Genomic DNA, 27,756 nt, shown 5'->3' with positions numbered 1-27,756 from the left:
TGCAGCACTCCAGGCTTCCCTGTTCTTCACCATCTCCCGGAGTTTGCTCAAACTCATGTCCATATTGAGTCGGTGATGCCATCCAACCATCTTGTCCTCTGTTGTCCCCTTCTCCTCCTGCCTTCAATCTTTCCTAGCATCAGGGTCTTTTCAAATGAGTCAGCTCTTTGCATCAGGTGGCCAAAGTATTGGAGCTTCAGCTTCAGCATCAGTCCTTCCAGTGAATATTCAGGGTTGATTTCCTTTAGGACTGACTGGTTTGATCTCCTTGCTGTCCAGAGGACTTAAACTTTAATAAAACAAAACAAAACGTGATGGATATGGCCAGAGAGGACAGACTCAGTTACCAAAATCCAGGATACTAGACCCCGGGGGTCTAATCTTGAAACTTAAAAGAGATTGTTTACGTTGGAGGCCAGGTCTCATGCTACCCTGCCTGTCGCTTTCTGATGCTCTGCAAAGTCCACCTTTATATGGAGCAGTGGATCTCCAACCCTTCTGGGCTGTACACACTCCAGTTGAGGCAAAAGAGCTACAACTTAGCGATCCTGCTCGTACCAGCTGCCAGCTTGCCAACAGGAAGAAAATAACTCTCATCAGACATAATGGAAAGAAAAGTATAGGGTTTTATGAGTTGGAAATGAAATAATCTGTTTCTTATTAAATATCATGAGAAAATTATTAATTCATGCCAGAAACACAAATATAAACATTATCATATTGAGAGCGTTTCTTCTGGAGAAGACCATCTGGCAGGGCCTCACACTTTGACAAACAAGAGTGTATGTGCACCACGGTGGGCTCTGCCATTAAAGCAGTAAATTAGAGCAAGTCCAAATGGAAGGGTTTTTAAGGGGAGTACGTTACAGTGATGGCATCTGCCAGATACTTGTCACATGTTTCTCTGGAGGTAGGCCTGCTTTTACAAATGCTATTCTATGAACACTTAAATTTTCCAGACAGGGGGTGGTGATTATTTCAGAATTTCTCCCTTTAAAATTAGATTCTCAGGAGTTCCTTGTTGGTTTAGTTGCTAAGATTTGAGCTCTCAATGCAGGGGGCCTGGGTTCAATCCCTGGTCAGGGAACTAGATCCCACATGCCACAACTAAGAGTTCGCATCTGAAGATTCTGCATGCTGCAACTAAGACCTGGTGCAGCCAAATAAATAAATACTTTTTAAGTTATTAAAAAATAACTCCCTAAGTCCACTCAAACCCATGTCCATCGAGTCAGTGATGCCATCCAGCCATCTCATCCTCTGTCGTCCCCTTCTCCTCCCGCCCCCAATCCTTCCCAGCATCAGGGTCTTTTCCAGTGAGTCAGCTCTCCACATGAGGTGGCCAAAGTATTGGAGTTTCAGCTTCAACATCAGTCCTTCCAATGAACACCCAGGACTGATCTCCTTTAGGATGGGCTGGTTGGACCTCCCTGCAGTCCAAGGGACTCTCAAGAGTCTTCTCCAACACCACAGTTCAAAAGCATCAATTCTGCGGCACTCAGCTTTCTTTATAGTCCAACTCTCACATCCATACATGACCACTGGAAAAACCATAGCCTTGACTAGATGGACTTTTGTTGGCAAAGTAATGTCCCTGCTTTTTAATATGCTATCTAGGTTGGTCATAACTTTCCTTCCAAGGAGTAAGTGTCTTTTAATTTCATGGCTGCAGTCACCATCTGCAGTGATTTTGGAGCCCAGAAAAAAAAAGTCAGCCACTGTTTCCACTGTTTCCCCATCTATCTGCCATGAAGTGATGGGACCAGATGCCATGATCTTAGTTTTCTGAATGCTGAGCTTTAAGCCAACTTTTTCACTCTCCACTTTCACTTTCATCAAGAGCCTCCTTAGTTCTTCTTCAGACAGGGAGGCCTGACGTGCTGCAGTTCATGGGGTCACAAAGAGTCGGACACAACTGAGCGACCGAACTGAACTGAACTGAATGATAAATAAAATTGGACTCTCTTCATGGGGACCAAATTCCAGAAGTGTCTTTACCTACAAATGTATAGAGCATTCATTGTTTAACATAAATGTTGGTGGGAAGATGAAGGAAAGTGTAGGAAATTTAGAGAGAAGACATAATTATAGAGTAACCAAAAATTGAAAATATAGTATCCTGAAAATTTAAAGCAAATGCATGGTTCTTTTTCAGTAAAGCTCAGTTTTAAAAACTTCACACTGTCACTTTTTTTTTTCCGTAGGAAGGCAGAAGAGATCTATAATTTGGAAAACATGCCCCTCCCTGGAGACAGATAGAACAGTGGTTACACACAAAGTGGAAGAAATCTTGCACTCCAGAAAAGAAGAAATGCTGATGGCAGCTTGAAGATACACCCAATTCCCTTCAGGATCCACATGAATGGTTTTCACTGTTTGCCCTACATTCTCAGAAGACTCTGAGGGACTTCCCTAGCAGTCCAGTGGCTAAGACTTTGAGCTTCCAATGCAAGGGATGCCAGTTTGATCCCTGATCAGGGAACTAAGATCCCACAGGGCCGCATGTCAAAAAATAAATAAATGATCATCACAGATGGCTCATTAAAAATAGAAGACTCTGACCTTAATTTTGCTCACATCTTGTGAGCACTTGCTCTGAGGTCCCACTGTTGATAATCAGTGCTATGTTGGCGCCTTTCCCAAATCTCTCTCCCCTATGTCACACATCAAATCCCTGGGTGGTCCTAGAGAATCTCCAAAGAACAATTCCTCAGTCTAGAAGAGCAGAGGTCAGCAGAGCTGACCCTGATAGGCTTCTACCACTTGAGAGTTCATTCCCATCTTGGTGCTAACCCAAGACCACCAGGCATCTACCTCCAAAGTTCAGTCACTATGTATGGAGTGACCTGAAAAGGATGACACATCAAAATGGTATTCATAGGATATACTGCATTTCTCCCGACTTAGGCACGTCTCAAATGCTAGTGAGAGTACCACTAGCATCTATCAACAAGGAGGTCCGAATCTGTCTGGGCACTGGGGCTCCATGTTAGTTGGGGCTACTCAAGCCCTGTGTGCTGTGTGCTAAGTCACTCAATCGTGTCCAACTCTTTGCGACCCCATGGACTGTTGCCTGCCAGGCTCCTCTGTCTATGGTGATTTTCCAGGCAAGAATACTGGAGTGGCTTGCCATGTCCTCCTCCTCCAAGGGATCTTCCCAACCCAGGGATCGAACCCAGGTCTCCCGCAGTGCGGGCAGATGCTTTACCGTTGAGCCACCGGGGAAGCCCATGAATGCTGGGGTGGGGTAGCCCATCCCTTCTCCGGGGGATCTTCCCGACCCAGGAATTGAACCAGGGTCTCCTGCATTCCCAGTGGATTCTTCACCAGCTGAGCTACCAGGGAAGTCCACTCAAGCCCTAAGCACTGTTCAGTCAGGAGAGTGAGTAATTCAGTTTACAGGCTGCATATGCTTATTGTCTCTTCACAGCAACCACGTTAGTGTGTATATTAGAAGTGGAAGAAACAGCCCCCACACAATCCAAACCTTCTAGGAGAATTTGGACCTTTAATGTTAACACCTATATTCTTCATATTTTAAAATGTTTAATAACCATCTTTTGTGCTTTCCAAAAGGTAAGCCATGCACATGATAAATAAAAATCGACCCAACGATTATGTTTATGGAAGAATAACTTAATTTTGTTTGCACTTTCTGCTTTTGTTTGCTCAAAGATGCTCTTTTGGGTTGAGCCATTCCTAAGTCTCCCTCTCGTATGCCACAAATCAACTCCAATAGTTGGCCCAAGAGAATTTATGGAATGAATTCCTGAGGCTAGAATAGTAAGCTTCTATGGTGTGGGTGGGGTGGGGGTTGGCAGAGCTTCATACACCAGATCTTAAGCCAAGGGTCCTGACCTGCTATAAGCTTGGTCACTGTGCTGTCCTCTTTATCCAAATTTATGATCTACTCAGGACAGCTCACTTGGTGACAAATTAGATTACAGAAATGAGTGAACAAACTATTTGCCTACGCTTCTTATAAGCTATTAGTCATAAAGAGAATATTTAAGTAGGTAGATGAAGGATGAGCAAAAGAGAGAAAGAGTTACAGAGAAATGTAAGACTTCAAAGTGTCTAATTTCGTTTCCTCATTATATAAGAGAAGAGGGAGAAGGTCAGAGAGGAGAGAGACATAGAATGAAAAAAGACATTTGCTTAAAATTTTAAAAAAATAATTGTTTCTATAACTCATACTAACTCAAGAGAGTGTCGTGGTTCATTCAGTTTCAGCATCAAATCACAGAAAAATAGTTTCACAGAAAAAATACAATTAACTGCAATTCAAGCTTCAGCTTCTTCATAAAATACCAAAGAAGGGAGTACATTCTTGATGTATATCCAAAGATCTTAAAGATCCTCTGAGGACATTTTCCTCACCTCGCTGGCAATGAATTCTTCCAAACCTTACTGTTCTCCCTCTCTCTAGAACCCCTTAGAGTTTCCCCAACGTTCAGGCCACACAGCCCCTTTTCTCTCCCCAGAACTTTATTATATAGGTCAATATAACCTTTCTGGTTTATTCCTCACCACCCCACATCCTAGAACTAAAGGCTTGAGCCCTCAGATTGAAAGAGCCTATCAGTATTGAGAAGGATAAGCTTAAAAACTAAGTTAACACACAGAGATATCATAATAAAACTCCAGAAGATCAAGGTGACAAAGACAGTCCTAAAAGAGTCTATAAAAGAATGAGTCAGATCAATCAAGGAAGTTTCAAAAAATAATAATAATAGGGCAAATAGCTTCGATATGTTCAAGAAAAATAAATATGAACTTAGAGTTTCATAATAAGCCAAATTTTTAACACTGGAGAGAGATGAAAATGAAGTCTCAGACACAAAAGCCCTCAGGAAAATTTATTATCCACAGGTACTTTCTGGTGGAGAGAGGAAAACCTACCAGAGGATGTACTCCAGCAAGAAGAAAAATGAATCCAAAAGGTAATCAAGGGGGCAAAGGAGAATATATTCACTTTTTATTTTTGTAATTCAAAAGTAATTCGTTAAAAGGTTAGGGATAAAAAAAAATCAGAAATGCAAGTTAATTCTTTACTTTCATATCCATTCCTTTTTACCTTTGTATAACATGTCATTACAGTTTACAAAATGCTTGCAGATAAACTATCAGTGACTGTAATCACAGGACCTACAAAAATATGTTTTAAGATGGACCATGCTGGAACAAATAATAATTCTAATAAAATCTGAAAATGCCCTTCCTGGGGGTGGTAATGCTCTTCTTGCTGTGGAAGTTGGTTGTCTTGCACCAGTCACCATGATGACAATGACAGTAGCTCTGGGAAGGGGTGGCGAATGTCAAGGTTAGCAGACTGATTGTTTTTTCTTCCTCTGTCTACCAAGTTGGACTAGACTATGAATTGGTAGGGAAGGAGCTGAAGAGAAGTAAGAAATCTAAAATTTCAGGCCAGCTGAGGCTCTGAAAAGGGACTCGTTAGAACACCTGGCTATGAGGGCAGAGGACTAAAGGCCTCGCGCTGCCAGGATGAAGCCAGTGGGACCCACTTTGTTCAAGAGGCTTGCTGATGAAAGATCTCGGGCTCTGCAGAGGCTTCTGTTGAGAGGCCCATGGTCCTACTGCCTATGATGACACACACCATGAATCTAGGGCTTGGAATCTCTCGCTTGAACTTTTTGACGCCATCCTGATGTGTGCCAGAAAAAGAGTGGCTGCCAAAAAGCAAGCATTTTCCCATCTCTAAAAATAAAATGCGGGCACCACTTCAGGCCCCACTGCCAAGACCCAGCCTTTCCCAGGATAAACAGTAGGTGGCCAAGCTGAGCAGAGGCAGGCACTGGGCCTTGAAGCAAGCCTGGGTCCAGCCTGAAATGCCAAGAGCGGGCATGTGCAGCTGTTAAGCTAGAAGCCAGAGGGGGCCCTCCCTTCTCCACAGCTGATGGAGGGCAGCTCCGGTGCCCCCAGCCAGAGACCAGGTGTGGCCCACTCGGGTTACCCCAGAAACCTTGACATAGCTGAGGTCACAGAGTTCCCACCAACCCCTGCCCCTAGAGCCCTCAGGGTGCACGGTGACAGATCTGAGGGCTTGTGGGGTCTTGTCCTGAGAAAGTTGCCTGGGAAGGAAAGTTCCACCGGGATCTATCTGCATTCATCACTCAGGGCTATGGCCATCGCCTGTCAAAACCCATCACGCCCAGCCGAGGGCCCTCACCTGCTGGCCGCAGGCCCCACAAAGCACCTTCGTGTGGGGGTGATGCTGTAATAACTCATCCTTCCCACTCTAATTGCCTCCCAACCCGTCAAATGCTTCTGCACCATTTGTTCCAGCCCCTGCGCCTTGTCATTAGGGTTCAAATCTTCCCAAGACCATAAGCTTGGCTTTTTGCTCATTTGGGGTGTTAAAAAAAGGCTAAGAGGGGGTTAGGGGAGGAGAGGGACTAAATATAGCAAATATTTGCAGGCATAATCACTCCATAAACATGCTTCAGTGGAAGGGAGTGTAGGGCCGACCCAGATGACGGATGTCATTCACCAGAGTGTCACATCATAAATAAAACTGAATGAGCCCATTCTCCCTCGGAACCAAGAGTGACGCCTGTTCACACTATAAATATTTATGTAGTCATGGTCCTTAAAAGACTTTATTTTTCCAGGTAAGTAGACTTTAATGAAAAAGTTAAGCAGAGCTTTTCCTGCCATTATGGAATAGTCACTGTAGCTTTTTGACATGGTATTCCACTGGCAAGGAGAAGGAAAAAAAAAGAAAAAAGGGAAAACTCCGGCTGCCCTCGATGAGGCTTCTGCGTGGGATCTCATTTATGCCAGTCAAGGTTCATTCTCATTCAGAAAGTGACAGCCTTCAATGGGGTGGCCGACACCAGAGGAAGCTCTATGGGTCTCCTTTGGGCCCGGGGCCTGTGTAATGAAGGGAGCTCTGACAGACCCTTGTCACCCAAGTTCAGACCCCCTTCCCCCACTCTGCCAGGAGAGTCGGGCACCCTAGTGCTCTCAGCTCTCTCCGCCTGCCCCTTAGTAACAGAAAAAATGTACACCTCAGTCCATTACTGTGCTCACTGGAGAAGAATTCTCAGAATTCCAAGCTGTGTGCCTGAGTGTCTGGGGTGTTTATGTAAAGTCCACCACTGCTGCTCTTATCTACTCCTCCTGATCACATGAGCCAGGACACCCCCAGAACCCCTGCCAGCCTCTGATCTACTTTTCCTGCACTCTGCACCTCACACCACTTGTCAAAGGGAACTCCCTCCCGTCCCCTGCCACCGTGGGCTGCCAGCACCATTGCCAACCTCCCCTCCTCCAAGACACTCCTGCCACCCGGAGTTCCCAAGCCATTGTCTCCAGAACAATTCTTGCTGCGTTTCCTATCACTTTGCAGTTTACTCATCACTTTAAGGCACCAGAACCCTAGCCCAAGTCCATTGGGCTGGTTTCTTTCCCAGGGATGGCCTTCTGCCCAGGCTCCCTTCCCCTCCGAACCTCAGGGTGGCCCCTGCTATGTCAGCCTGAACTGGCCTCTTCAGGAAAATGTGATGATCCTTTGGCTCTAGTCTCGGGAAGTCTTGTTTCACAAAGAACAAGAGCCTCTGGTTTGGGGTGGTGAGTCACGGGCAGCCTTGACGGTGCCTATCTGGGGAGGCTGAGGCTGCCATGTATGGTCCTTGCTCCGTGCCACCCACCTCTCCGTGTAAGTCGGAGCTCTTTGCCAGGACAGCCTGAGTCATAAAACTCAGCACATTCCTTAGGCGTTGGATAGTCTCTCCTTGTTATTACTTTGCTTTTGTTTTATGTAGCACCTGGTTTCATTTTAAAAATCCAAATAAAAATCTCATGGATGGGGGTCGGGTGGGCTAGGGGGTTAGGAAGGAAGGAAAAAGAGAAAGAAAGGAGTGAAACCTAGGTTATGGGATGGAAAAAAGGGCTGGAACTCCCCAAATATGCAAGATCCAGAGCAGGACAGGGAGTTAGCTGCAAGGCAAAAGGCAGGAGAGAGAAAGAAACACGGAGAATGTGTTATGATTGAGCTGAATTTGATCAGTCCTTTTTCTGTCCATGATAAAGCACTTGATGTCCAAGTGTTTCCCCACATCAGGCCCCAGTTCTGAGTTAGTCGTTAACTCATGAAACATGTGATTGTTCCTAAACCCCTACACTTTCAGAGTCTCCTCAATAAACTGACAGACATTCATGATGAGTTCTAAGGAACTTTTCAGTTACAACACTGTGATTCTACGAACCTATCTGTTCCCTTATTTCTTAGACCACAAACCCCAACCCCAATTAAGGGACTATTTTTCCAAAAGCGAACATTTTTTTTTTTGTCTTTGTCGGGGGTTGGTAGAGGAATGGGGGCCAGCAAAGGAGACAGTGTAGACCCAACCAGATAAATGTTGCTGGTTAAACTGAATTTCTGTGGCCAGGTTAGTCTGCAAAATCATCTCTAAAACTGTTCACATCGGGTTTTTTAATTTAAAGAGTGTTATTCTAATAAGCTATGCCTGCATACAGCAAAAAAAAACAACAAAAAACCCCACAAATACTGAAAGAATGAATAATACCTAGTGACATAGAGAATTGTATTTTCTTGGAATCGTAAAACATTAATTAAAGTGTAAGACCAGGAGCATTAGGCAATTAGACCTTCATGAGAAATGGCGTATTTCCTGCCATATCAGTAAACAAGGAAGTAACAGTCATCAGGGATCACAGCCCTCCAATGTAAGCCCTGAGGGCACTCCAGAAGGAGAATACTGCCTCTGACCTGGCAGCCACTAGGCTGCAGCCACTCCCAAGGAAGCTCAGGATGTAAAAACAACACAAGATACTGGCCCCACATCGCTGAGATGCATATGAAAGGAATGATTTCAGTGAGCCCCAAACTAAGACCATGGCATCCAGTCACATCACTGCATGGCAAACAGAAGGAGGAAAAGTGGAAAGAGCGGCAGATTTTATTTTCTTGGACTCCAAAATTACTTCAGACAGTGACTGCAGCCAGGAAATGAAAAGACACTTGCTCCTTGGAAGAAAAGCTATGACAAACCTAGACAGCATATTAAAAGGCAGAGACATCACTTTGACAACAAAGGTCCATATAGTCAAAGCTATGGTTTTTCTAGTAGTCCTGTACAGATATGAGAGATGTACCATAAAGAAAGCTAAACCCTGAAGAACTGATGCTTTTGAATTGTGGTGCTGGACGCTAGTGGTAAAAAACCGCCTGTCAATGCAGGAGACATAAGAGATGCGGGTTGGATCCCTGGGTCAGGAAGATCCCCTGAAGGAGGGCATGGCAACCCACTCCAATATTCTTGCCCTGAGAATCCCCATGGACAGAGGAGCCTGGTGGGCTACAGTCCAAAGGGTCGCAGAGAGTCAGACATGACTGAAGCAATTTAGCACTCACGCACACTAGAAAAGAACGCGAGTCCCTTGGACAGCAAGGAGATCAAACTAATCAATTCTAAAGGAAATCAACAGTGAATATTCATTGGAAGGACTGATTCTGAAGCTGAAGCTCCAATTCTTTGGCCACCTGATGTGAAGAGTTGACTCACTGGCAAGGACCCTGATGCTGCAAAGGACTGAGAGCAAGAGGAGAAGGAGCGTCAGAGGATGAGATGGTTGGATGGCATCATCAACTCAATGGACATGAATGTGAGCAAACTCTGGGAGATAGTGAAAGACAGGTTAGCCTGGCATGCTGCAGTCCACTGGGTCTCAGAGTTGAACACGACTTTGCAAATGAACAATAACAACAGACTCATGCATCTTCCCATACATAGAAAAGCGCTAAATTCCTTAACTTGGGATATCTGGTTTTCTTTAATTAACAATAATCATTTGATAGTCAGACTACTGCCCTTTGCTGTAAAACTTCCGTATAACCTGGCTCCTTCCCTGGCCTCTTCCGAGCAATTCTCTCAGGGCCACTTGACATGCTCTCTCCTGGGCTTAAAGTCTTTAAATTGCCCACCAAATAAAATATAACACTCAATTTTTAGATTGTGAATATTCTTTAAGTCTGGAGAAGGAAATGGCAACCCCCTCCAGTATTCTTGACTGGACAATCTCAGGGACAGAGGAGCCTGGCGGACTGCTGTCTATGGGGTCGCACAGAGTCGGACACGACTGAAGCGACTTAGCAGCAGCAGCAGCATTCTTTAAGTCGACATTCAACAGAGGCCTTTACCTCCCTCTGCTCAAGAGCTTCTCCATGAAGCTGGCCAGGGCAAAAATCCTGGAGGTTTCTGAGTGGCTCCAAGGCAGCAGTTTGGCGCCCTTAATGGAAACCATACGAAGGGATCCTGGGAATCAGACCAGAAGGCTTTCGGGGATAGTACTTAGCCTAACCTGGGCTAAAGAACAAAAATAACCACTGGGAGGCTTGGGAAGCGTTGGGGGAGGGACGAGGTAGAGGTGGTGGTGCGACTTTTAATTACCTTTTCTATTTAACAGAAACCATGTGAAGGTTTGTTTGCTAAACGGGAGTAAACCCGGCAGCAGGCAGAGCAGGGTAGGGGTGCCGAGGAAGAGGGGCAGGGGGCAGCCACTTCCGTAACCACACGTGATTCGGCCTCCCCCTCGGTGGGACAGCAGTCGCGGGGGCCCTTGGCTCCCGGGACAGCGGCGATGCCTTCCCCCGCATAGGGTCTCCGCAGGGGTGACCTCCCTCCAGGGCGCTGCGCACAGGCCGGGGCGGCGGGGTGGTGGGCAGTGCGGGGCGGGGCGAGGGACGGGCACGTCGAGCCGGGGTGGGGCCGGGGGGCGTTGGGAAGGCAGTGGGGGAGGGTCGTAGAACTGGAGGAGGAGGAGCCGGAGAAGGCGGTGGACCGCGGCGCGGAGGAGGAGGAGGATCGTGGAGGGAGGCGGACCTGGAGAGGAGGAGAGGCGAGAGAGGGGCGGAACTCAGAGACCCGAGGAGCTCCGAGAGGAAGACCGCGGTGGGGCAGGGCTGGGCTGGGAGGTGGGCGGGGCTGGGCTGGGAGGTGGGCGGGGCGGGGCTGGGAGGTGGGCGGGCTTGTGGGACGCGAGGCCGCTCTGGAGGGACCCGGGGCGAGAAAGGCCGCTATTCGCTCCGCCCCCAGATCCCGCCCCCGCCGCGCTGCCGGCCGCCCCCTCCCGCCAACTTGCTTCCCCGCGGCGCCTCGCGCGGAGGACGACCTGGTTGTGCGAGGCTGAGGCTCAGGCGAAGATTGCTCTAAATACAAAAGAGCCTTTCTCACGCCCTTGCGCCCTTCCCCGCCTGGGGCGCCCAGATGGACGGCACTAGCTCCTTGGACGCTAGAGCCGACAGCTGTCGGGGCCACAACACCATTTCTGTGGTTCTTGCAGAGAAGCCTGCTTCCAAGTCTTTACAGGGAAGTTTAATAACAGTATAACGATAACTTTGGTCCCCTCTTCCAATTTGAGAGAAAAAACAAATTGAGGGATGAAGGCTTGTGAGGCCCAGGAAGTGCCCAAGAAAACCAACCTGCCTAGGTCCGTGTCTTCCCGGGCCCACTCATACCTCCAAGTCATTAATTAAGCAGCTCGGAGCCTCCAACTTTGTGGCTTCGCTTTCCAACTCAGCTAAAAGAATGGTCCTTTCCGAATATAAACGACTTGATCAGCTTCTGAGCCTCCAGATGAACTAGTCTTGCTTATAGAATCACTTGGTTCATGAAACTGGGGGAAAAAAAAAAAATGGCCCGGTTGTCAGCACTCGCCCATCCGCTAAGGTTAGTTTTTGCACAGTTGGGATTTAAATTGCCAAGACGTCGATAATGAGCAGAAATTGGGATTGTTCCTGCATTTACTTCTATCTCTTTTAATTTGTCTATTTCATATATCGTGTCTGTGTCAGGAAGGCCAGATCAATAAGCAGGAGAGGAAAGCGGGGTAAGAACTCTTAGAATCAGTAACCGAACCATTGATTTCCTGGAATCAATAACCACACCCTTTCACTGCTACTGCCCTTTAATCATCCTTCAGCGGTAAGATTCTTTCCCCTGTCTTCCCTACCATCCTTTTAGTCCAGATAGTCCTGGATGTGGATTTCTTTACTTTCCAGTGTTACATCATGAACTTCTTGAAGATAGAACCCAGATATATAATATTTAGAAGATAGTTACCAAAGGCATTAGACACCAAGAAAATACTTTTTCAAATGAGAATATCGTTAATGATGGTTGAAATTTTCATTCAGTCCTTACTTGTTGCTGAAAACTTCATTCAGCCCCTACTTGCTACTGATGTAAAATATAATATGAAAATTGATTTTGCTTTATCATATACATTAAAAATCGTGATTTCTTTTATTCAGAATTTTAGGCCCAAGGTTTCCCAAACAAGGAGCCCGTATTAACTGTGTGGGGTGTGTTTGTGTGTGTTGTACTTTCAGCTTCTTGTTGCACCATAAAAACAAGAGCAGGATGTAATGTCATTAATTTGTCGGGAATTGTTGACTTAAAAGAGGCTACTGTGAATATAGAACATTCGCTTTAGGGGAGAGAGGGCGGGGAAGCCCCTCAAAGAGACAGACAACTGTTCCCCCGAACAGCTGCAGACACTGGCAGTGGAATGGCTTGGCACGAGTACAACTCTGTGCAGCGAGAGGGACTTATTTATTTAACAATAGTTAATGATTCTCCCAGGCAACTCCCAGGAGGCCAGCTAGCAGTAAATACACTTTCAGGAAATCAGCTACCCTTCCTAGAAGCCTGCACCAACCCTGCAGTGAAGGGAGGTCCCTGGCTATCTGCATAATACAACATTCAGTGGACTGCCCAGCTTCAAACGCGCCGGAATAATTCCTTCCACAGCTTACCACAGCCCTGCCCTCCTGAGCTAGGAAAGTTACCAAGTCCTACGGCAAAAAAAATGAAGACAAATACACCATTTCTGGAATACCACCATTCTAGTTACCTGGGAACCGAAGTGGGCTGTTCAACCCTGTCCCGTTAGCTAAATGTATCAGATAAGCTAGTTGGTGCCCATAGACTAGCATTTTCCTAAGTGATTATCTATCTATACTGTCTGTACTGGTAGTTCTTGTGATAATGTTAGGTGGTACTTGAATAACATTTTTTATTTTAATGGTCAGAGTTTTTTTTTCCTAATGCACATAACTAGCATACCAAACTGATGGTGCTGTAAATATAATTACTTAGGGTGAGGCCACATTTTTTAAAGTCAATTTAAAGAGAAATCTTAATAGGCAAGAGTAATAAGATAGCAAAAGTCATTGTAACTTTAAAAAAAATTTTTTTTTTTTAGGCGCACTGTGAGGCATGTTGAATCTTAGTTCCCCAACCAGGTATGGAACCTGTGCCCTCTACGTTGGGAACACTGGACCACCAGGGAAGTCCCTGTAACTTTTATATTAAATGAAGTAAAGTCAGTAGGGTGCTTGTAGAAACCAGTTTTTATTCTTTCTCTAGAAGTCTCTGCCAGAACTCTTAAGATAGAGGAAGAATCCCATTGTCACCTCCTGCTTAAAATTACTGGTTTGGAGAAAGTCTGAGCAGGCAAGACAAAGCCTGGGCTCTAGAGGGCCATGTCAGGGGGAACAGGGACAGTAGATAGCAGGTGGCAGAATGGGCACGTGAGGAGGGTGAATCGAGGATACTGGGCACCCAGGGTGGGTCCCCAAAAGGGAAGGACAGTCTGAGAACTTATTGCCTTTTTTGCATGAGGTGGAATCCAGCAGACCCCTGCCATCACTGATGAGCATTTATATGGTACAAGAGAAGTTCCAGTCCCTCTAAGCCTCTTTGAGGCTTGTTTCCAAAATAACTAGAGAGATCTACACAAGAAATGTTCATGATACTTTTGGGAAGATTGCTTATCAAAACAGTCTATTTCCAGAGTTGTTTCTATGTGTCGCGTGATTGTAAAGGATGGATTACCTTCACACTGACTCTAAACATACACACACCTCCACCCTCGAGGATACACTGTGCAGAACTGTTGACACTCCCAAGGAGCCACTGTTGGGTGACAAGCAAAAAGATGCTTACACGTTTCAGGAGCTGCCTCCTTAGAAGACTGTACTTCATCAGGTTCTTTGGTGCTGGCTTTTTAATTCTCACATCTAACATAAAGAGACAGACTGCTAGTGGGTTAAGTACTCATGGTAAAGTCTATTACAAGATGAAGAAATGAACTGTACTGACATTCCTAAACCATTTTTTAATCAATAGTTTCATACACACTACCTACTTCACACACACACTACCCACCTACCCCCACCCCCAACTTCTGCCACCATCACAACCTTCTCACAGGTACAGTCTTTTTCAGAGCTGCCGCTGTCAAGTGCCTCTGTGGGAATTCTCTTTTTATTTCTGCATCCTACTGAGAGAGTCATTTCCTAGGCAGGTTGATAAGAAGTCTAGCGGTCCCCAAGGAGAGAGGGGTCTGGAATTCTCAAGGAGGAAGAAAGGACAAACTTTTTTTTCCCTCTACATTCCCTAGGATTATATAACAATAATGTATCCTGCTTGAGGACAGTCTCTGGAAAAAACCTTCTGGCTAATCCTGTTATCTTAAAATGTAAATTATGGAAGTGGGTCTGGTGAGGTCTTTACAACCTCCAGACCTTCTTTTGATTCAGTGTAATAACTAATTAGAGAGTATATAACTCCATTGCTAATACTAGCAAAAGGGTACTCTTTCTGCCCCCTTCTGATGCCTATGTCAGAAGCTTTCTCTATCTCCTTTATACTTTAATAAAACTTTATTACACAGAAGCTCTGAGCAATCAAGCCTCGTCTCTGGCCCCGGATTGAATTCTTCTCCTCCGGAGGCCAAGAATCCCGGCATCTTTTCGTGGTTCAGCAACAACCTTTCACTACCATCCTTCCATTTGGGTTAGGAGAGGTGTGTGTGTGTGTGTGTGTGTGAGTCACTCAGTTGTGTTGACTCTTGCAACCCCAGGACTGTAGCCTGCCAGGCTCCTCTGTCCATGGGATTCTCCAGGCAAGAACACTGGAGTGGATTGCCATTCCCTTCTCCAGGGAGAGGTATGTACAATGAAGTAATAAAGTGTGTGATGGGAGGAAGGAGGCAGAAATGCAAAAGGCCTTAAGTGGCTTCAGATTCTGGAATGTATGAAAATATCTGATAAAGATCATAATTAATAAAAGCAAAATGTGGATGTAAAGTGGTAGTTTTGGATCAGACTTACATGGTCTTTCATAACCTGGAGGTGGAGGTGCTGGAGGAGAATCCCCAGACAGAATTTGGTGTGCCTATGAAGAAGAGATGAAAATAAATATCAACCAATTTCACAACAATAGAAATTGAATCACATTCTTTTTCCACTGTTGTCCTCCCCATTCAAAAGGCACTTTGATACTGATGTCAAAAGCCACCATAGTAAAATACTAATACTAAAATGAAAAGACAAAATTGGAGAAAATACTTATAAAATTGGACAGCTCTCCTTATATGCAAATAGCTATCCTTATATGCAAATATAACTTATAACTATCCTTATATGCAAATAGCTTATACAAAGTAGTTAAGAAAAAGCTAAACACCCCAACAGAAAGGTGGTCAAAGGAAGTGAATACAATCGATCCTCATCGTTCATGGATTCCATTCAAAATCAATACTCCTAGTGCTTTTGAGATCATTCAAGGACATGCCCAAAGTGGCAAACAGTTTGAGTCACTTGGCATGTTCTTGGTGGAGACCCAACAAGAGCACACTCTGCCTTCTTGTTTCAGTTCAGGCCCTGTAAACAAGTGACCTTTTTACAGCCTATCTGGTGCCACACCTTCTGTATTTTCCTGTCCTTTGTTAATGATTTCACTGTTCTAAATGGCCCCCAGGTGCAGTGCTGATGTGCTGCTTAGTGTTCCTAAGTGCAAGAAGGCTGACGTGCCTCACAGAGAAAATACGATTGTTAGGTAAGCTTTGTTTAGACACAAGTTATAGTGCTGTAGGATCAATGTTAATGAACCAACAATATATGTTAAATAAGGTGCTGTTAAACAGAAACACATGGAAAACAAATTTACATATTGATCAGTTGGTGAAAACCGTATGAGCAGAGGCTCACAGGAAAAGACCCTATATTTCTCTTAGGAGCAATAGTTCCGTATTCCCTGAGTCATGTCAGTGGAGACTTTAAAAAAGGTAACTACCTTGAATAATGAGAACTGACTGTAATTCACAAAAAGAGTATGAATAACTAGTAAACAGAAGACGCTCAACCTCAATGATAAAGAAATGAAAATCAAAAGAAGATTGAACTATTTTTATCAAACTAGAAAATATTAAAATTATTTTTAAAGCCAGCATTAGAGAAAATATAGGAAAACAGGCACTCTTGTGGGCCGCTGTTTCATAAAACCAATGTTCTGAAAGGCAATTTGGCCATATATTAGAATTTAAAATAAGTATCCCTTCTGACCCAAGAATTCTGCCTATGGGAAAGTACTCTGAGATGATGATTGTACAATTATAAAAAATTTACATTCAAATTTACTGATTCCCACATAATTTGTAAGTTACAAATTTGAAAAGCCTAAATTCCCAGCAATATGGCATATTTTTTAAATGATACATCCAGTCAATAGAATATTATGTATCTATTAAAATAATGATTATGTTAACACTGAAAACCTTAAATGATTAAAGCAGATTACAGAGGACAGTGGATCCCATCAATGTATTCTATGTGTATGACTGTGTGCATCTTTGAAAAACTTTTTAATTGTTTTGGCTGTGCTGGGCCTTCATTGATGCATGGGCTTTGCTCTACTTGCGGTGAGCAGGGTCTCCTCTCTAGCTGTGGTGCCAAGGCTTCTCACTGCCCTGATTTCTCTTGTTGAGGAGCACCAGCTCTAGGCACGCAGGATTCAGTGGTTGCAGCTCCCGGGTCCTACAGCACAGGCTCAGTAGTTGTGGCACAGGGCCTTAGTTCCTCAGCAGCATGTGGGGTCTTCCCGAATCAAGGATCGAACCCATGTTTCCTGCATTGACTGCTGTTTTCTTTACCACTGAGCCACCAGGGAGGCCCCTGTGAACATCTTTATGTACATAAGCGTAGAGAGATATTTCTAAGGAAGATCACTAAAATATTAATGGTGGTTTATCCCTGGGAGGAGGGGAAGGGTTTCAGGTAACGTTTACTTTGTCTCTGTTTCTCTGTATTATTTGAAAGTTTTCAATCAGAGAAGAGCTGCTTTTAACTGTCAATGTAGTATGTATAGTTATTGTCACACATGGGAAAGAGGAAAAATTCATGACTGTGAAAGAAGCAGAGAATCATCATCTCACAAGTCATGTTGGTAATCTTATATCTCCATCACCTAGAAGAAAGCTAAATGTATAATAAGCACTCAAAAATAAATGTTCCGTGAATGAATATATTAACAACTTCATTCAGCTCCAGTTTGTTTGTTTTCTAATTAATACCAACAAAGCAGTATGCAATCATTTAAGCTCTACATGTAAACAATCACTGAGAAATGTTGGACTTACCACTCCATGCTTGACGATAAATGAATTTTTAAAGGAACTGGTTATATGCGGTAACAGTCCTGCATGCAAATGAAGAAGAAAAACCAGGATCAAACCCAGTGTTAGAATAAAATTTCTTACATTCCCAATTAGGCTATACCAGCAAATTGTACATACATCACTTATTTCCCTTTAGAATCTGATCAACAGAAAAGTAAGAAGTAAGACAAAGCTGTGACTAAAACATATAGTAAACATACAGTAAACATTCTGGAGCTCCCAGGGTGAGTGGGTAAAAATGTTTTTATTTTTTTTAACTACTTTAACATTATTTTTAAAAGAAAATCATATTGGCAACAGCCAAGAAGGCATTGAAATTATTTGAATTTACAGCTTGAAAATGTTATCAGAATAATTCAGTTTTACATGTCCTTTGGCTTTCTCTACAAGGTTTTCCTGAAGTAAGTCTAAAATATGGCCTGTTTTTCAGTATTAATTTTCTTAAATTTTAATTTAGCTATAAAAAATTAGCTATTTAATTAGCTATAAAAAAATAATTCTTTATGTCCCCTCTCCCCCATGAGAAAGAAAAATTAACCTTTTTTAAGTGCTCCTCTTTTTTCAAGATTTTAATTTTTTGAAGCAATTTTAAGTTCACAACAAAACTGAGAGAAAGATACAGAGTTCCAATATACTCCCTGCCCCAGTACAGGCACAGCTTTCCCATTATTGGCATTCCCCCACCAGAGTAGTAACCGCTGTTGCAACTGGTACACCTACAATGTATTAATAACATCATAATCACCTAAAGTCCACAGTTTCCATTACAGTTCACTGTTGGTGTTGTACATTCTGTTATTGTTTAGTCACTAAGTTGTGTCCGACTCTTTTGTGACCCCATGTGACCCCACCAGGTTCCTCTGTCCATGGAATCCTCCAGGTGAATACTGGAGTGGGTTGCCATTTCCTTCTCTGGGGGGTCTTCCCAACCCAAGGATCGAACCCTCATCTCCTGCATTGGCAGGTGGATTCTTTAATCACTGAGCCACCAGGAAAGCCAGTACATTCTATGGGTTTGGACAAATTTATAAAGGCATGTACCCATCATTATAGTATTACAGAGAGTTTTCTCACTGTCCTGAAAGTCCTCTGTGCTCTATTTGACCATCCCTATGTAAACTTTAGAATTACTTTGTTGATATCCACAAAATAACTTGTTGTGGTTTTGATTGGGATTGCACCGAATCTAATTTCAATTTCTACTTGTTCATTGCTAGTATATAGGACAGGAATCAAGTTTTGTATATTAACCTTGTATCTTGCAATCTTCCTGTAATCACTTATTAGTTCCAGGTCTTTCTTTTCTTTTTGGTCAATTCTTTTAGATTGCCTACATAGGAAATTGACTCATGTGAAGGAAGAGAGTTTCAGTTTTTCCTCTTCAACCTCTATACCTTTTATTCCCTTTTCTTGTCTTAATGCATTAGCTAGTACTTTCAGTATTATGTTGAAAGGAGTGGTGAGAGGAGAATCCTTTCCTTATACCTGATCTTAGGGGGAAAGCTTTGAGCTTCTTTCATTAAATATGATGTTACCTATAGGTTTCTTGTAGATTTTCTTTATTAAGTTGAGGAAGTTCCCATCTTTTCTAGTTTACTAAGACTTTTTATCATGAATGGATATTGAATTTTGTCAAAAGCTTTTTCTGAATGTATTGATATGATCATGTGATTTTTTATTTAGCCTGTTGATGTAATGAATACATTGATTTCTGAATGTTGAACTAGCCTTGTATGCCTGGGTTAAATTCCTCTTAGATATGGTGTGATTCTTTTATTTGCTAATATTTAGCTGAGGATTTATGAATCTGTGTTCATGAAATGTATTTATCTATATATCTCTTGTAATCTCTTTGTCTGGCTTTGGTATTAGGGTAATGCTGACCTCTTAGAATGAATTAGGAAGACTTCCTTCACCTTTTAACCTCTGAAAGAAATTGTAGAGAATTGGTATAAGTTCTTCCTTAAATGTTCGATAAAATTCACCAGTGAACCCATCTGGGCCTATTGCTTTCTGCTTGGGAAGGTTATTGATTCAATTTCTTTAATAGATAAAAGCATATTCATATTGTCTGTTTTTTATGATTGAGTTTTGACAGTTTGTGTCTTCAAGGAACTGGCCCATTTCATCTTGGTTATCAAATTTGTCAGCTTAGAATTTTTCATAGTATTTTGTTAGTATCCTTTTAATGTCTGTGAGAGCTGTAGTGATTTTCCTTCTCTGATTTATTTCTGATAGTAATTTATGTCCTCTCTCTACTTTTTTCTTAGTTAGCCTATCTAGAGTCTTACTGATTTTTCTTGATTTTTTTCAAAGAACCAGCTTTTCATTTCCTTGATTTTCTCTCTTGATTTACTATTTTCAATTTCATTGATTTCTCCTCTACTACTTATTTCTTTTCTATTGCTTACTGTGGGTTTAATGTGCTCTTTCTCTTCTAGTTTCCTAAGATGGAAAGTAAATTGATTTTAGATTTTTCTGATAAATCAATGAAATGCTATAAATTTCTGTCTAAGCACTGCTTTTACTGCATTACATAAATTTTAAGTTGTACTTTCATTTAGTTCAAAATATTTTTAAAATTTCCCTTGAGATTTCTTCTTTGATCCATGTGTTATTTAGAAGTGTATTGTGTAATCTCCATATATTTGGGGATTTTCCAGTAATCTTTGTTATTGATTTCTAATTTAATTCCACTGTGGTTTGAGAGCAGACATTCTATGAATGCTATTCTTTTAAATTTGTTAAGGTGTATTTTATGAGCCAGAATGTGGCCTACCTTGGTGAATGTTCCATGTGAGCTTGAGAAGAATGTATTTTGTGTTGTTGGATGAAGTTATTTAATAGATATTGATTATATCCAATTGATATGTGGTTGAGTTCAACTATGTCCTTACTCACTTTTTGCCTTCTAGATCTGTCTGCTTCTGATAGAAAGATGTTGAAATTTCCAAACATGATAGTGGGTTCATCTATTTCTCCTTAAAGTTTTATCAGTTGTCACCTCATATAGTTTGATACTCTGTTGTTTGGTACATATGTGTTCAGGATTATTATGTCTTCTTGGAGAATTAACCCTCTTATCATTATTATTATTATTAATCATTATTATTATATCATCATCATTATTATTAAATGCCCTTCTTTATCTCTGATAAATTTCCTTGCTCCAAAGTCTGTTCTGTGTGAAATATAGCTATTCCTGCTTTATTTTTAATTGGTATTAACATAGTATATTTTTTCCATTTATTTACCGTTAATCTATTTGTATCTTTATATTTAAAGTGGGTTTCTCGTAGATAACATATGATAGGATCTTGTATTCAGATCCACCGACCTCTGTCTTTTAACTACTGTATTTAAACCACTGATGTTCAAAATGACTGTTGGTACAGCTGGATTAACATCTACCATATTTGTTACTGTTTTGTTTGTTGCCCTTATTCCTATTTATGTCTTCCACATTTTCTGCCTTCTGTTGCTTTAACTGAGCACTTTATATGATTCTATCTCTCTCCTTTCTTAGTATATTTATTCAGCTTTTTAAAAAGCTTTTTTAGTAGCTGCCCTAGAGTTTTCAACATATGTTTACAATTATACATTTACACTTGGAGAAGGACATGGCAACCCACTCTGATATTCTTGCCTGGAGAATCCACATGGATAGAGGAGCCTGGCGGGCTACCATCCATAGGGTCACAAAGAGTCGGACACAACTGAGCGACTGAGCACTAGCACATACATTTACACTATAGCATGACACAGGTGTACCCTATAATAATAAAAGATTCCTATTTCCTCCTTCCTGTTACTTGCATCATTTCTGTCATTCATCTCATATAAGCATACATACGCACACATATATCCATTAGACATATACATAAGCATATCTTATTGAATACATTGTTACATTATTTTTGAACAAACTGTTATCTGTTAGATCAATTAATAAGAAAACTAAGTTTCATTCACTTATTCCTTCTTCAATGCTCTTCCTTTTTATGCAGATCCAATTTCTGATCCATATTAGTTCCTTCTCTGTAAAGAACTCTAAACGTTTCTTGCAAGGCAGGCTTACTGGCAACAAATTCCCTCAGTTTTTGTTTGTCTGAGAAAGTATTTCTTTCTCCTTCACTTTTCAAGGATAATTTCACAGGGCACAGAATTCTAGGTTAGTGGGTTTTTTTCTCTCAGCAACATTGAACATATCACTCTACTCTCTTCTTGCTTCCATGGTTTCTCAGGATAAGTTGAATATAATTCTAATCTTGTTTCTCTATAGGTAAGGTTTTCCCCTGTGGCTTCTTTCAGAATTTTTTTCTTTATCTTTTACTTTCTGTAGTTTGAAAATTATATATCTAGGTATAGGGCTTCTTTGCTTGTTTGTTTGTTTTACATTTATCCTTCTTGATGTTCCCTGCACTTCCTGGATCTGTGGTTTGGTGCCTGACATTAATTTGTGGAAATTCTCAGTCATTATTGTTTTACATATTTTTTGTATTTCTTTCTTTTTCTTCTGGTGTTCTCATTACGTATTTTATATTTGTCTCATGGTGTGTTCTGTATTTTCTGTCTTTGTTCTTCTTGTCTTTCAGTTTTGTAGGTTTATACTGAGGTAGCGTCAAGTTCAGAGTCTTTTTCCTCAAGCTGTGAGCAGTTTACTAATAAGTCCAACAAAGGCATTCTTTATTTATATTTTACTGTTTTTGATCTCTAGCATTTCTTTTTGGTTCTTTCTTAAGATTTCCATCTATGTGTATGTGTGTGTGTGTGCGCGCACGCACACACACTAAGTCACTTCAGTTGTGTCCAACTCTTTGCAACCCTATGGACTGTAGTCCGCCAGGCTCCTCTGTCCATGGGATTCTCCAGGCAAGAATACTGGAGTGGGTTTTCATGCCCCCCTCCAGGTGATCTTCCTGAACCAGGAATCAAACCCACGTCTCCTATGTCTCCTCATTGGCAGGTGGGTTCTTTACCACCAGTGCCTCCAGGGAAGCCCCTGTATGCACATATTGCTCATCTATTCTATCTATCGGAGCCTTTGGAATATTAAACATAGTTGTTGTAAATTCCTGATCTGATAATTCCAACATCCTGCTATATCTGGTTCTGATGCTCTTAAAGTTCAAATTGTGTTTTTGCCTTTTAGCCTGCTTCATGATTTTTTTTTTCTTGATAGAAGGACATGATGTACCAGGTAAAAGGAATTGCTGTAAATAGGTCCTTAATAATATGGTGGTAAGTTGTGGGGGAACAGAAGCATTCTGCAGTCCTATGATTAGGTCTCAGCCTTTTGGTGACCCTGTGCCCCTGGACTGTGAACTTCACGAGTTTTTCTGTTTTTTCTCCCGTCCTAGGTGGAACAGCATGGCTGAAGTGGGCTGCGTATTTCTCTTTTCCCACACAGAAGGGTAGAGTAGACTGGAGTTGTCCGTTTCCCTTCTCCCAGCTCAGTTAGGCCATGCTAATACCCTGGCAGATTAGGCTCTGGTTAACTATCTTCTCCTGAGGTGTGTGTGTGTGTGTGTACAGTCGCTCAATATTGTCCAACTCTTTGCAGCCCCATGGACTATAGCCCACCAGTCTCCTCTATCTAGGGAATTCTCCAGGCAAGAATACTGGAGTGGGTAGTGATGCCCTCCTCCAAGGGATCTTCCTGACCCAGGTGGATTCTTTACCACTAGAGTAAAGAATACTCTGGAGTATTTCAAAATGGTTCTTTTCCCCCTCCCCCTGCCGGAAGCACAAGGGAGTTGTTCTCTGATGTTTACTGTGGGTACCTGGTCAAGTTCCTGGAGGTAAATTTCACACAATATTGTAAGGATTGCCCTACTCCTGGGTCTTTCTAAAATTTTTAACTCTCAGATCTGTTTACATTGTTGACAAATTGTTGCATTGCATTGCTTGCCTGCTTGGTCTTGTGGGCTCTTTGCTACATTGAGCCTCCAGCAATTTGTCAATTCCTGTTCCGATAGTCCAGCCCTAGCACTGGTTCCTGTGGTGGTTTTCACCTGTGAGCCTCCGCTCTGGTCAGCTGTGGCTCTTTGTATTCATCCCTCTCTTCAATCTTGGGAACGGTGGTTTGCTCTGGGTCGTCACCTCTCTTATAGATCCAAGACAGTTGTTGATTTTTCAGTCTTTTCATCTTTTTACCTTTTCTTAGGGTGGAGTAGACTCTTTCAAGTACCTTAGGTACAGAAATGGAAGCCAGAAGTCAGGGTCAACTTATGCCTGAAACATCCTTCTATGTCCACACAACTTATGCTCTTAGAATCAGAGGGAACACCAAGCCTATGCTAAAATTCTAAAGCTATAAATTTTTCTCAAGGTCTGAAGAAGCTCTAGAGTACTTTTAATGATTTTCTTGAGGTATAGCTTACATGTCTTAAAACCGACCCAACCAGTTCAATGATTTCAAGTAAACTTATCAAGTTATACAACCATCATCATAATACTATAAATTAGTATTACAGCATTTACATTACCCCAATAAGATCCCTCATGCCCATTTATGGCTAATGACCTTTCCTACCTTCAGACACAGAAAACTACTAGCTTACTTTATCTATAGGTTTGCCTTTATTGGATATTTCATATAAATGGAATCATACACTATATGGTCTTATATGTCTACCTTCTTTTATGTAGCATGTTTTTGAGATTCACCCACATTCCATATTTTGTTCTTTTCACTGATGGGTAGTACTCCACTGTATAAATACAACAAATTTCGTTATCCATTCGCCAATTGATGGATGTCAGGATTCTTTCCAATTCTCACTATTATAGATAGTACTGTAGTGAATATTCACGTGCAAATCTTTGTGTAGACTCATGTTTTCATTTCTCTTAAGTGAGTGTCTGGGTTTCCCAGGTGGCACTAACGATAAAGACCCCCCTGCCAATGCAGGAGACAGAAGAGACGTGGGTTTGATCCCTGAGTCGGGGAGATCCCCTGGAGGAGGGCATAGCAACCCACTCCAGTGTTCTTGTCTGGAGAATCCCATGGACAGAGAAGCCCGGTGGGCTACAGTTCATGGGGTTGCAGAGAGTTGGACACAACTGAAGTGACTTAGCACACACACAAGTGAGTACCTAGGTATGGAATCGCTGGATCCTATTGTAAATTTATGTTTAACTTTTAAAGAAACTGTCAAGGTGTTTTCCAAAGTATCTGTGCTAACTTTACATTCTCACCAGCAATGAATGAAGGTTCTGGTGAATGAAGGTTTCTCCACATCCTGGCCCACATTTGTTACTTTCTGTCTTTGTGATGATACCCATTGTTACAGATGTAAGGAAGTATGTCATTGTGTTTTAATTTACATTTTGCTAACGACTAATCATGCTGATTTCTCTCGACGACTTTTGATTAAAAAAGTAAGGAAAAAATTAAATTTGATTAAAAATAAATAAAAATTGATTTAAAAAGGAGAAGAGTGTCTGGTTTGGCATAATATGATGGGGTCTGGTCACCAGGGATGAGTCAAGGGAGAGGAATAGCATTTGGCAGTTACTCATTATCTGTGCTGTTTTATGCTGATAAACTTTTAAAAGCAGGGTATCTTAAGCTAAAATCAATGAGTTCTATAATTATTTACCTAAATTCAAGAAAAAAACCACTTTTTCACAGTGACAGTTAGAGCAGGTAGATACAAAGTTTATCCTGCACAATTAGCTCTGATTATTGCTGCAAATCCTTAGCCTTTCAAAGCTCTATAAGACTTTTATAAATCCCATAGGCCTGCCAGAGGCTTTCACTAGTTTTTTGTCATCCTTCCTTTCAAAAATTGTATAAGAGAATCATTAATTAGCAAATTATATGATTTTAAAATATACTATAAAAATTTTTATAGAAAGTGATTTTGAGGCATTGATCAATTATGGGGGGAAATGGGGATTAGAATTTGTGCTGGACCACTGTATGAGGGATATGTTGGGATTTTACGCCCATCTTTTAGCCAAACTTGTACATTTTTCTCATCGAGCTAGAAACAGCTCCCATTTTCTTCAGTCTGTCTGTGGAGAAGAATACCAACAAGCTCGCAGATGCCGGAGTATGGTCTGCTGATTTTTTTCTTTGCAAGTTAACAGTTGACAAAATAGAGCCCACAGTTTAACATTACCCTGGCAGTTTCAGCTGGCCTTTCAATTAAGGACATTTAACATTCCCCTAAATTGCCAGCGTGTATCCGCCTCCCTGCTTCCACTTCCTAGTCCTAGAACTGTAACCAAATTGGGCAGTTTTGTTGATGAAACTAACCATGTTAGTAACTGCCAGCAAATTCTATCTTACCTATTAGGTCCATAAATCTTGTGCCAACCCTGATGGAATGCTACAGGTATATGGTTTTAAAAATCAGTTACCAAGAAAGCAAGTGTGGGTTTGTGAGCACCTGCTCTTACAGAGTCTCCCATTTGGAAATATTCTGGGTCTTCTCATCATGTAGTCCACTACAAGGTGCTGTCATATACAGCTCTGAGCTGTATGTATGATTCTGTTTTCTTTTCTTAGATTTGGGGATCATGTGATCTTTTACCTACCCATCCCTGTGTTCCTTGAAACTTCGAGTTCCTTAAAATGAAGCTTCATGAACACAAAACATAATGTTGGCAAGTAAAGAAAAAATTGTTTTTAACCTTTTCTGAGTACTGTGGTCTTAAATTGTAAAGAGGAGAATTTAGATAAAATATTAACAGCACTTAACCAAGAGTCCATGGACAGCCTGGAGGTATCTAAGATGTATGCACTGGTGGTTTGTAGAAGTGTCTTGATGGATATTTTTCTGAAGGTGGGGCCTAGAGCTTTCATTAGACTTTTCAAAGTGTCTCAAAAAATATGAGATGTCTTAAAAAGAGAATTGCTAACCATGGGGATAGATGACAGAGTGAATCTTTTCCTGACAGACTATTAAGAATAATGCATTTAATAGTCTGAACGTTCGGTGAGAATATCCTATCAATATGAAGTTTCTTGCATGTAATAACAGTATTACGGTTATATAAGATAATAATATTATGGTTAATTAGCAAATAGTATTATGGTTATAAGCAAACATTGTTGCTCCTAGAGGTACATGCTGAAGTATTTAAGGATATACTGTTACTATGCCTGAAAATTTACTCTCAATAGTTCTGCAGAGTATTACATACAAGTATCAACAAGGAGAGACTGAGATAAAACTAAATGTTAACAAATGTGGCAAAATGTTAACAACTGGTGAATCTAGGCAGGGAGTAGGCAAATAATGGTTCTGCTATTCCTTCAACTTGTCTATGAATTAAAAAATTGTGGATAAAGGAATAAGGCATTCATTTATCTGCCTCAATTTCATAATGATAGACAAAATGCTACTATCATATTTCATAGATGACTAAAACCAGGCAGAAAAAGATTCGGAAAACCGGGCAGCAGCATCTCAAATTACATTGAAGCCATAACCAAGAATAGACCTAAAAACGATGCCTTTTTCCCATCTCCTCCCCACATACTTGTAGCCCATCCCATAGGGAGATCCATGCTTTGTTCACATAAGCCCACTGAAATCACTGCAATGCCTCTGCGTTCAGTGCTTAGTCATGTCCGGCTCTTTTGTGACCCCATGGACTGTAGCCCATCAGTCTCCTCTGTCCACGGGATTCTCCAGGCAAGAACACTGGAGTGGGTTGCCGTTTCCTTCTGCAGGGGATATTCCCCAACCAAGGATCCAACCAGCGTCTTCTACATCTCCTGCGTTGGCAGGCGGATTCTTTACCACTGCGCCACCTGGGAAGCCTACTGTTGTGCTCTCTTTTCCTAGTGGATGTTATGCGTGAACAGTAAAGTATGCAGGGTAACAGATGGCATTTTGTGACCTTCTTAATAACAGGCTTAGCTGCCAATGTTCCCTTGTGTCCAGTCTCTGCAGGGAATTTGGACGCCGTTGCCTTACACTTGACTATTTCCTGGCAAACACTTTTAACCATTTATTAGACTGTTTTCCTCATTTCAAATCGAGCAAAACAAAATTTCCAACACCTGAAAGGGACGCTGGTAGTTCCTGGGTCTGGGGGCCTGTCCTGGGATTCGTTGGGGTGTGCTGGCCATCACCTGGTGTACCTGGCATTTTTTAGTGTAGGGAGGACCTCAGTGCCAGGCAAACTGCTTCCCAGGCTGTCTAGATTTATGGGGTAGCCAACACAAGCTTTTTCCCTTCTGTAGTTTAAAAGAAGCATATGCACTTCCCACAGCCAGGCATACGAATT

General features: G+C 41.9%; 1 protein-coding gene across 24 annotated transcripts in view; it reads right to left on the bottom strand.

Moving 5' to 3' along the window:
* The window catches only part of C11H4orf51 (chromosome 11 C4orf51 homolog), a 57,796-nt gene that overhangs the window by 17,105 nt on the left and 12,935 nt on the right, over positions 1-27,756 (bottom strand). For 5 of the 24 annotated variants that reach the window (XM_081544260.1, XM_081544256.1, XM_081544257.1 and 2 more), the window contains exons 3-6: positions 17,470-17,528; positions 15,164-15,227; positions 13,995-14,086; positions 11,504-11,661 (exon numbers count right to left, since the gene is read on the bottom strand). In XM_081544260.1, coding sequence (XP_081400386.1) covers positions 11,566-11,661; positions 13,995-14,086; positions 15,164-15,227; positions 17,470-17,528 — 311 coding nt within the window. In that variant the 3' untranslated portion in view covers positions 11,504-11,565. Of the gene's footprint in view, positions 1-11,467; positions 11,662-13,883; positions 14,087-15,163; positions 15,228-17,469; positions 17,529-27,756 lie in introns of all 24 variants that reach the window. The other 19 variants (XM_081544265.1, XM_081544264.1, XM_081544263.1 and 16 more) reach the window with 10 other exon arrangements.

Source organism: Giraffa tippelskirchi, chromosome 11 (assembly GCF_054371585.1).
Source record: "Giraffa tippelskirchi isolate mGirTip1 chromosome 11, T2T-mGirTip1v1.2.pri, whole genome shotgun sequence".
In the NCBI taxonomy this organism is placed as follows: domain Eukaryota; kingdom Metazoa; phylum Chordata; class Mammalia; order Artiodactyla; family Giraffidae; genus Giraffa; species Giraffa tippelskirchi.
Note: the sequence above shows the minus strand (reverse complement) of the source record. Positions and strands in the feature narration are given on the sequence as shown.